The sequence below is a fragment of the Diplotaxodon limnothrissa genome, linkage group LG20 (genome assembly GCF_057381915.1).
Source record: "Diplotaxodon limnothrissa isolate DT_005_m linkage group LG20, D_limnothrissa_male_GT1.1, whole genome shotgun sequence".
Lineage (NCBI taxonomy): Eukaryota > Metazoa > Chordata > Actinopteri > Cichliformes > Cichlidae > Diplotaxodon > Diplotaxodon limnothrissa.
In genome coordinates this window covers 25,243,866-25,255,285 of record NC_140615.1, presented here as the reverse complement: position 1 = coordinate 25,255,285, position 11,420 = coordinate 25,243,866, and the positions used below count along the sequence as shown (strand labels likewise).

The following is an 11,420-nucleotide window of genomic DNA, read 5'->3' as shown; positions in this document are numbered from 1 at the left end:
CAACACACCTTAGTTGTTCACACAAAGCATAAAGGTAAAAAACAATATATACAGTGTTATCTTCATTTTAGATGTCAAAAAGTATTTGCGGCTCCCAGTGTTTTCTTTTACATGGGAACCGGGTCCAAATGGCTCTTTGGGTCCTAAAGGTTGCACTATACTATTCAAAAGCTATTCTTGTACATAGATTTCCCATGCAGACATTTTTTAAGCACACCACTTACTCTGGCCCTTTCAAGATCTGTGTACATTTGGTGATGAATTTTTTTTAACATTTTTTTTATGAAAGAAATGTTGTTTTCAAAATAGGACATTTTGTTACAAAAATGTTTTTGTTTTGTTTTTATATTTTGTCAAACAATGAGACAGTGCTGTGCTGAAATACTGTCTTGATTCATATATTCTAATATTTAGGTGTACTGACATTTTTGGTTACTTCTCTGGACAAAACTCACTTGAATAACAATAACACTGCAGGGCAGTTTGGGTCAAAAGTTAAAGGCTTTATATGACATTAAGGGGCATTTGGGTGAACCTGATCAAACCCTGTTCAGACTTTAAACATGGTGACAGGTACCAACATATTCTAACAGACTTTAATTGCAGAGGGTGAGGAAGACGATGAAGACGATGAAGATGCCGAGGTTGTCTACAGGGAGTGTGCATCTGTGAAACGACAAAATGAGCCGTTCCGTAGCTCGCAGTCTCGCATTTCGTCTACATCGTCTGCTTCCAGTGATAGCAGCGCGAGTGGCGTGGACACACCTGTGATCCAGTCGGATGATGAAGAAGTCCATGCAGACACTCTGCTGCTGACCTCTGCGCCCCAAACTAGGGATGAAGAATCAGACGACGAAGAAGCTGAGGAAAGATACCATCCGACTAATCATGATAAAGCCTAAATTTGAATCACTTAGGAGCAAAAATCGCTCTCTGTGTCTCTTTCTCTTTTTATGTAATTGAATTTCCTCCACATGGATGCAAACCCCAGCATGGCTGGCCCAGTGGCAAAGTTCAATGTTTTTTGAAAGTGTACTTATCCAGAACTTTCAGTTGAAATTTAGTGTACACCCAAATAACTGTGGCATACTTAATTAATTAATTACTAACTGAAATTTTTAGGGGCTGTGTCACTAATAGCGCTTGTATGCAAATTTCCATGTGGGACATTCCATGCTCATGCAGTAACTTGTTTTGGTTTAAAGGAAATGGCTTAAAGTTGAAGCTACACACCTCTTACTGCCGGAGGGAATTTTCCCTCCTCCCCATTCTTGAAACTACAGGTTCCAAGCAGCCGTGTGAGGAACAAAACTGAACTGAAATTGCATTTGCTGAGCAAACAAATCTTTATATATGGCTTGCATACATTAAAAAAGGAAATTCAAGAGATCTGTAGTAATAATATAAAGCTTCCTTACGTTTCACACTGAAACGTAAAAATTCTGGGCACCTTGGATCATATTTTCCCTCTTAATTGGCAATTATAGTGCAACAGATACTATTCCCATCATGCAAGTTATCAGACTTCTCTATGAACACCTTCCTGAGGGTGTGACTCATTTCAAAGGGCCGTGACTATGAAACCAAGATCTCATGACCTAAATAACTTGTGCTGGAAAGACTTTTAATGCAAATGCAAAAGCTGCATAATACAGCTCAATTCTTAACTTTAGACTTCCAGAAGGGTGCATTTATGTTTAACTTTATGTCTGCTATGTATATGTGTACACATTTAAGCAAGGCTAAAACAACACGTCACTGTCTTCAGTTCTTCCTCTCAAGAAAGAGAAAGTAATTCTGAGAGTCTAGAAAGGACAAAGTCTTTATCCAGCACAGAAAGATAAAAGTTAAAGTGAAAACAAGTAAGTGAAAACATTTTTCTAAGTGAAGCTCCACTTTTAACCTTGAGACCTCAGTGATCGATATAAAAGAAGAAAAGTTAGAATGAGCTGTTTAGTCCATTATCTGTGACTTCTTTGTCCTAAGTGTGAGAATGCCTTTGTGCAAGTGTTCAATCTGCCAGCATCTGGCTCGAAGGGTGATGTGCCTATACAGAGTTCAAAGTGGAAAATACACAATAAAAGTCAGGGAACTCTCCTCGTTGTGATGGAAAGATAAAAAGAAGAATATTAGAAATGAGTCACCAAAACGAGTCACAGTGAATACCCTCCTCCTTCTGCCAAAACCTATATTTCTTTAAGATTTTATAAATTATTGCTTTATGCATGTGGAAACTACAGAATCATGAATGGAAATATTGTATTTACAAATGCATGGTGTTTTGTTCTTGTGACAACTTCATATGTTTTCAGTACTACTAGTGTTGCATTACTGAACTATGCAGGTGGCACCTGTTCGCCATTTGACGTGTTTTTTGGACATTGCATATTTATAGCTAGAAGGAGTGGCAGTGACTCAGGTGAACGCAGTTTGTGTGTGAATGCTCAGTGTTTAATGTGTGTCTACGCAGATGCCAAAAGTTTCGTGCATTCCCCAGCTCGGCCCTGTGACTACTTCCAAATCAACCTTTATACAGTGTTCCTATGATGTGTGCATCTTATTGCAAAATAAAAATAAAAATAATAGTTGGAACAGTTGGAAGTATTTTCATTTGCTTCAGATTTTGCGGATTTTGCTTCATTGTTGTTTCTGATGTTCCAGCATTGCATTAATAAATAGACTGCAAGAGAAGTAACCTCACTACATGTAAAAAATTTTAATGGCAACTCACAAAGATATATAGTTCCATAATATACTGGCTGCTTTAGTGCCCAGCAGCTAGCTTTCTAGTTCAACCAGTTTGACAAATTTGTTTTGGATCACCTTTCATAGAAGCAACTGCTATCTGTGGCTTCTTTGTTTTGCCCATCATCGTGACAAGCAGCGTTTTTGCTGAACTGCTTAAAAGCAACACACTATAACATGTAGCTGTAAACCACATAGCTTGTGGGAATCACAGTCAATCCTTCACTATTAACAACATTCTGACTACTTTTGTCGACTCCATCCATTGCTCATGTTTTCTGTGTAATACCCTGTGGGTTTTAAGTAGACTAACAACAGCACTGCTATGGCGGGCCTTCAATGCACCACCAACCTAAATGACGTATTTTAATGTATAAGAATAAAACACCCTCTACCCACTACATTGTTAGTCAGGTTCTGATTTCCAATACTGGCTATAATAATATAATATAATAAGCTCATTCCAGCCCATTTCAACCGGCTTTTACAGACGTCACACACTTTTAGGGAAAATTCTTAACTCCTGCCCAGAGTTTAAGGAGCCACACTTACAAAGCAGGGCAAATTGCTGCTAGTTTGAGTTTCACAAATGGGAGTGGAGAGTTCTGTGGGTGATCCAGTAACGAAGACAGCCAAAAATGAATAGACCAAATTTGGCGAGAGTAACATACTAACAAAATGAATGCATAAAAGCACGCCAAAAGAAATACAGACAAATCATATATACAAGAAGATGCTGAAGGTAAATCAACGTTTTTGATACAAGGATAACTATTCTTTTTTTAAAAGGTGCTGGGGACTGCTGTCCTCTGTGTAAATCATCTGGATCTTCTCCTGATAAACTAAGAGAGGAGTTGCGTTATTACAAACTATTCCACGGTATAAACCTTAAATTGTCTGTAATAGCTGACTTTTATGTTGTCTTGAAGAAAATATAACATTTACCATTAATTCTCAGCTTATCCATATGTTAATGAAGATATCACTACTGTGCCATGTGCATGTTTTTTCTACAGGCTGTGTGAGACTATGTGAGGCTGAGGGGATTCCCTTCCTTTCTCTTACACCGTTCAGTTCAGGTAGATTCTGGTCTGCTTCATCGGGACACTACTTACTGAAGAGCACGGATATGCTAGGCTTGGCTCTGAATATGCAGGGTGAGGACTCAATGAAGAGTTACAGGGCAGAGCCAAATTATTGGCACTGAAGCCATAGCCTCCATCCATCTTTGCCAGTTACGCACTTACATCTCCTCCTCCCATTCCAAATAAATAAACACTTACTTATCATCTATCAAAACCACATCAGGTACAAAGTAAGACATGCTTCTTTGTGGCAAAATGTCCGCTGCAAACCTTAGTAAACCCCTTTTTGTGTGTGCTTCATTTACAAAGCCTCCTTCTGAAACATTGAGCTCAAAAAAGGAATCTCCTACAAATACATATATAATAAAACCAGCTGCAAATATACCTGTTTCCACACCTTTCATTCACTAAACTGACACTGACTAACACTTAAAACGGTTTTGTGTGTTTATATTTATTATTTGTGCATTGTCTTGTGTAACTATTTTCTAACTGACAAGGTCAGGCCAGGTTCTTTCATACAGTATCAACCTACTTTAGAGGCAGGTATAGCAGTAATAAGTACAAGTACTGAACCTAATATGCAGGTTTGAACTTGTGTGCACTTTGCTTCATTTTCAAACACAATATTATAACTGGCACTTTACAATAGGCAACACTCATGTCAGTTTTTTAAGTCGCTTCTTGCCCCCTGGCAGCTGGGATAGGCTCCAGCCCACCAGCAACCCTGTATATAAGCAGAAGAAAATAGATGCATGTATGTTTTAAATTAGGTTATGACCTAAGATTTCTTTGGGGGGTTTTTTTTGTTTGTTTTTTTGTAATGGTTTAACCACCAGCTTATGGTTTATGCTCAAGCACTATAATGAAATAATATTTTTAATACTTAAATATAATTGTTGTTTTTATAATGACTTTTCAAAGTGATGTTTTTTGTACAAAAAAACAAACAAAAGAATAGTAAAACTAGAATCCAAATGCCAAATTAGTTATTTACTGAAATTGAAAGACAAAAACTAGTTTTCGAGGTTTACTCTTGATTAAGTTCCAGCTTCTCCAGTCAAGTTGGCTGGCTCAAATGCCGGTATAAACAAAATCATTTAAACAAGTTTTGACTTCTAAACATTTGATCTGTTAAATTCCTGATTTGTTATACAGTACAGAGATGGCTACCGGCCCTATCTGGTAGCCATCACGAATCATGATTACGTCAACTATCAAAATCATCGACGACAACTTTTATAGTCGACGCGTTGTTTGAAGCTTTGTAAGATCCTAAAAGATGCAGGACTAAGTAGTTGGATTTAAGAGTGTAATAATGGACCGAAACAGAAGATGACAGCAATGCAATACAAACATGCCAGCTGCAGTTACATGCCAAAGAAGAAGAAGAAGAAGCAGTCTCCGGTATCGTAGCTGTGTCCAAATTCACGGGCCTCATCCTTCGGAGGCCGCATTTGTTGGCCAATTACGTTACAGCAAAGCGACAAAGGCTGTTCAAATTTGAAGGTTTCTTCAAATGCGGCCGACAAATGCGTCCTTCATTTCTCCAGATTGGAAGGATGGGTTGGGTGTATCCTTCGTGGCCCAACCTATCCCAGAATTCATAGCGCAGCCCAGCCAATTTCATGTTCCAACAATGGCGGCAGCTACTGAGTTTTAATATTACTCTTTCTGGGTCACAAAATAAACTTTTAACATATTTTCAGGCAAGAATGTAGCTGTGTAAACTTCATATATCTGCTCGATTTATCAAGACATCACATATTTGCAAAAGTGCTCTGACGATTTCGGAGAGGTCTGTTAGCCACCAGCTCGATAGCTAGCCAGGGTTCAAGACTCACTAGAGCTGGCGAGAACACCCCCCGCGGTCTTTTGCTACTTCAGTTAAACACGATATATAAGTCACTTAGATAACGTAAAAATCTTATTGTTTGCCTTTTTTCAGTGTTTTATTTGTTCCTGAGTAAATCAGTTTGGCTGAGATTAAAGTTATAGTTTTCACACAGCTGAATAAACATCAAACAGAAAACCGAAGTGTGAGATGATAGAGAATATACTCCGGTGTCCTGTTATATTTTAGATAGCAAGGAGCAGACGGCTGAGTTTATTAAACTCCACCAAGACAATTTGCCAATTTCATTAAAAGTTTAATAAACTGTCATCTTGTCTTTATTTTTAGTTAGCACATACCTTAAAAACTTCAAGCTGTAAGATAATGATAGTTATATAAGAGCAGATGCTGCTGGTGCAATAAGCTGTACGTTTTACTTCCAATTTATGCATGATCTGATTAGTCAACTAATCGCAAAAATAATCGGTGACTAGTCGACTATCAAAATAATCTTTTGTGGCAGGGCTACTACCAGAGCAATGAAAATTTGCTTTGAATATCATGTCAAGGAATCACAGATAGCTCAAATTTAAACCCTATTTTGTTTTAAAGATTTGTGCACCATATCCACTGATTCAGCAACTTAGTGAAAGAAGCTAAATAGGTGCAAGCACCAAAAATACAGCCTATAAGTGGTTTCTTCCAATAATTGTAACACACTTAAATCTTAAAGAACATGTAATTAATTACTCCTTTTTTAAGATAATGTAAATATAATTCTTATCAACCAAACAATAATTATTATCAGAAAATCGACAATTTTGTACTGTATCAGGTGGGTTTGGGATGTTAAATTTGTTAATAGTCACAGAATAGTGACAGAATAGTAGAAAGAATAACAAATTACAAAAAGAAAGCTAACTTCATTGACAGAGAAAATAACTAAAAAGAAGACTACAAAAAAAAAAAACAATTAATGAAAATACAGCAGGTTGTAAAAGCCATCTTTGCGTGACAAACATAAAAGCCTTAAGGTTACTTGGGTCTAAAGGGAGGAGCTCATTTTTGTGCCAAGAGTTTTATGTTTCATGTTCTGACTCTGCAGTGGGAAACATTTTTGAAAAATCACCTAACTAAATCTCTGTGTGACAAGGTGCTACATGTAGTGATTGGTAAAAGTCATGCAGATTTTTGAAAATGATTGTGACTAATTTGTTTGCACTGTTGGATTGCTTTGTTCATGTTGAGGTTTTGGAAAAACCAAACTATGGGCAACTTCTTCCATGGATAAACAGTGTTAGGCATCAATTACTCTGGTGCAATCGTTAAGCAAATGTGAACACTATTTTGATGCCAAGAAAAATATCAATAACACTACCTTCTCACTGAAAATGGAGTCTTCATTGGAATTGGTTATTGAGAAAGCTTTTCCTACAACTCCCAATTCTTTTTTTTTTTTTTTCCTTGTTTGCTTTATTTTTCTCTTACTATCTCAACTTTAATGTATATATAGTGTTTAGAGAACCTCTATGTGTGTGATTCAGAGAGAGAAATCATGAGAGGCAGTGAGCAGAATATATCCCTGTCTTTCCATAGATGAAGGCTGTTTGTATATAATTTATGTACAAAGCTCCTCAGCAGGATTTCTCTCAATTCAGCTCATTTTGACAGCTTTATGGCACACCATCCAAAAAGCCCTCAGGAGGTTGATATGTCATTTACATAAACTTATAATATAACTTCAAGATACAGAGCAAAGACACACCGACATAAAAACTAAATGTCCATAACATTAAATGGTCTAAATGTTATCATAAAAGTTAAATACATATATACATCTAAACTATGTGGTTCTTGTTTAACACATTAACACTAATTCACACTCAAGCAAAGGTTTGGGGCTGCAGTAAATTATTTGTTACTTAAGTAAACATTATTGTTACATTCCACCTATGGTCCTTTTCCTGCTTTGATATAATGGTATGGGTATTGTTAGAAAGATAGTACTTACTACACTATAACTTTTTTGGAGAGGTTTGGCACTGTGCTCCCACGAATACACACACGCATATACACATATACACATATACAGACTCTGGAGGCAACTACTGTAAGCCTGCAGATAACTCCACAAGAATCTGTCAACTAACCAGCCAACACTCTTCATAGAGCCAGAATTCATTTTGTCTGGTTCAACAACCTAGCAAGCACGCTGTGGTTGTGTTGAAAATAGTGGAGGCTGCAAGGAAGCAGATGAAAATAAGCAAATTACTTTCCCACAGGTTTAAGCTTGTTGAACAGGTCGTTTTACAAATGACTATATTTGGTTTCTTCAGGGAAGGTTTACACATTCACATACTGTTAAAAAGATAAGATGTCAACTTTTGAAAAAGGTTTTTATTTCAGATTTGGGGTTTGCCCTCCTCATTGTGACGCTATCATCACTATTCCTGTTATCAAACAAATATAGGGATAAATATGTAAGAATGGGTATTTACAGTTGAAAACTCATCTATGGAAAATGCAAAAATGTGAAATTTTAAATGCCTGTGAATCACTGTCATCTTGAAGCTCTGCGGATATGTCTTCACACAGGTGTACATGTTTTAAAATATATCAGGAATCCCTGGAAATCTTCATAGGAAGATTTTCACTCAATAGCAGCTTAAAGCCTTGGTAATACTTTCCATGCACACAAGTCTGCTAGGGTCCACTGGGGGCCAAGTTACATAAATTTTATCAGATGAGTCCGTGTGGATGCCCTCATGTTTGCCTGTTTTTTTGTGACTTCTCCCGAGAGAATTTTAATTACAATGCACCAGCCGCACATGTGGCCCAGGCAGACTCCAGGCCAAGTATAACAGGAATGATTACTTGGCTGTCGGGTGTCCAGCTGTCCTTGTCTGCAACATATAATCAATGCATAGTTGACGTTCACAGCACTGAACAACACAGTGTTAATTTACTAAGAAAACTCAATTATTGTTGTCTAAAAAGTTCTATGTTTCTCCAAAGCAGCGCCAGATTGAGGTTAAACAAGGTCAACCAGGAAATAGAGAGAAACAATGGCAACCTTGCCAACTCTATTTGATCAGTATAAAATATGCCAAGTCACTAGAACTGGAACACAATGGAACGATAGAAAAGATACTCTACTTCTGGTCTTTTTTTATTTATATATTATCATATATACACCTTATCACCGTATTTTTTTGTTCTACAGACAAGTTAAAATTATAGTTATAATTTTCTGAAATTACAGTCCAGTATAGTGACTATCTGTATCATAACAATCCTACTACAAACAGTAGTAGGAGGCCCAAACAGCCACCGATTTATGCAGCTCTCTATTTTTTATTGGCACTGGGCCAGGCCTCGCTAGTGTCAAACCCTGCTAGAACTCATTAACTGACATTAACTGAAAGTGGTTAATAAACAAGAGTGTGGCGTTTTTTTTCCCAGCCTGTCCTGTCTTACAGATTGTCATACTGCTACGTAATAACTGAAATAACAGATAAAACAAACATCTTAACAAGAGAAGCCTATAGAGTATTTACAGAGCTAATGATGGAAAAGCAAAATGTATTTGGCACAACTAGCGCATTCAGATCATAACTCTGATAGTAAAAGCTGCCAGACCTTTACCTCCTCCGTAGATTTTAGAGATTAAAGAATTTAGTTTTCTTTCTTTAGTGGCCACGAGTCATTTAGTAGTGGCATCAGTCTATCAATGTACTCCTTTAGGCTTGGTAGTTTTACTTTTTTACTGAGTTTTAAGGTTTACAATTTGAACCTTCTTTATGTTGCTTAGGAAGGCTCCAGGATATGAGTTGCACTTGCCCATTTTGTGTACTTTTAAAATATTTTTCTTTTAAAAAAACAAAGAAACAAAACACCTGGAAGCTTTTTTTTATATGTGGGATGTCGTGGTCAAGTTACACTAGGGCCCATTTAATGTAATTTTTTTCTGATTTAGCTTCTCTATCCCTTTAATTTATACAACACAAGTACAAGTACACAGAGTTATTCAATTTCAATTCAATTCAAGTTTGTATACATATACATTAGGGGTGCAACGATACACAAAATTCACGGTTCGGTTCGGTTCGATACTTTGGTGTCACGGTTCGATATTTTTTCGATGCAAAAAAAAATGTTCATGCCTTTTTAATTTGTCATTTATTAAAATTATAAATATATATTTTAACTCAAAAGTACAGTTTTTAAATTTAATGTTGCTGAAACAACAAAGTAATAAAAAACATAAATCTATCTGATTGAGGAATCACTCATCTTTGGAAAAGAGAGTTTATTACAGAGAAATGGCTCTTTCCAAAATAAAAGCTATACTATAGGCTTCTTCTGGGCTATATTCTCAGCAGCATATTAAACATATCAGGTCCCCATAAGGAGAATCACGTGCTAACGGTTGTCTAAATGACTCGGGTAAAGTTTGTACCATGTGTGCTTGTTGTTTTTGTCTGCTTCCACTTGTCTTTGCACTAGGATGATGTCGGAGTAAATGTGCAGTCACATTCGTTTTGTTCCCACTAGTGCTGTCAGCGTTAATCTGAAATGATTTTAACACCACAACACGGCAAATCTCCATTAACGAGCTACCGCGGATCGCCCAGTGCTTGGGGCTGGACGGCCAACACGTTAACGAGCTAACTGCGCTAACGCACTAGTTCCCACCAATGTAATTGAGCATTGCGTGGCACATCCGACATACTGTTTTACTTTTGTCCATGACGCGCTTACCTTCAGGGTCATACGTCACATGAAAACCAAAATACTTCCAACGCCACATCTCTCCTGTCTCGCTAGCTTGCCCTGCGCTCAGTGAATCTGCGTTCGATCACTCCACCTAGGCTGCACTGTCTAGCGCAGATCCACTGAGCGCTCAACACAGACAGCATCGTCAGAAGGAAAGTTGATAAAATAAATTAAAAATTTTGTATTGTTCATACATATGCGTACCGAACCGAAAGCACTGTATCGAACGGTTCAATATCGATACGAATATCGTTGCACCCCTAATATACATATATAGGGAGATGGGACAAAACAAAGCCCATGGGAGAGAGAAAACAGTATTCAAGAATATAGCAGTATTCATATATAAGTTTAATAAATTATGTGTTAAACATCAGTGACGAAGTAATTTGATTCCGTGTTAAAGTAGTGAATCACCATCCAAATTTATTTTTTTAGATGTGGCTCACCTCCTTAAATACAGATGCGTCATTTTAATAACCAGGCTTAGTCAGCGGGAACTGTTTACCTGCAACTTTGTGGAAGCCAAAACTAATACCTCCAAAACCTGCCAAAAAGCATTGCCTTTGGCAAGGTGGACACAGTTACCATTAGTCAAGGATTATATGATAATAACTGTTAATTACAATTCAAATCCACTGACTCTGAGTCTGAAAAGAACTGCAAAGCTTCAGTACTAAATATTTAGGAATTATAGGAATACGCAGGTAGAGAAGGCACATACAGAGTGTGTGTAACATATCACTGACTGAGTATAAGTGAAGCTACTTTTACCTGTGTGCTTAAAAGGTTCTCAAAGCGACTAAGCTGAAGGATCTGTGGAGTCAAACTTCATTTGCATATGATGTAGGCCGCGCATAAATAAAACACGGTAACCTGAGCTGTAGAGCTGGAGGGATGTACACCTGAGCTGCGAAGCACACCCACAGACTAAAAACTCACAGTAGCTTATACATTCTCTCATGAAGGACATTTATACA

The 11,420-nt window shown here is 37.3% G+C and overlaps 1 protein-coding gene across 1 annotated transcript in view; it reads left to right on the top strand.

The window, feature by feature from the left end:
• Positions 1–902, top strand: part of LOC146610996 (dysbindin-like) — a 10,850-nt gene extending 9,948 nt beyond the window's left edge. The window contains exon 4 of the mRNA XM_085345301.1: positions 607–902. Within this exon, the coding sequence (XP_085201427.1) occupies positions 607–902 (296 nt within the window). The remainder of the gene's footprint in view (positions 1–606) is intronic.
• Positions 903–11,420: the final 10,518 nt, after the last annotated feature.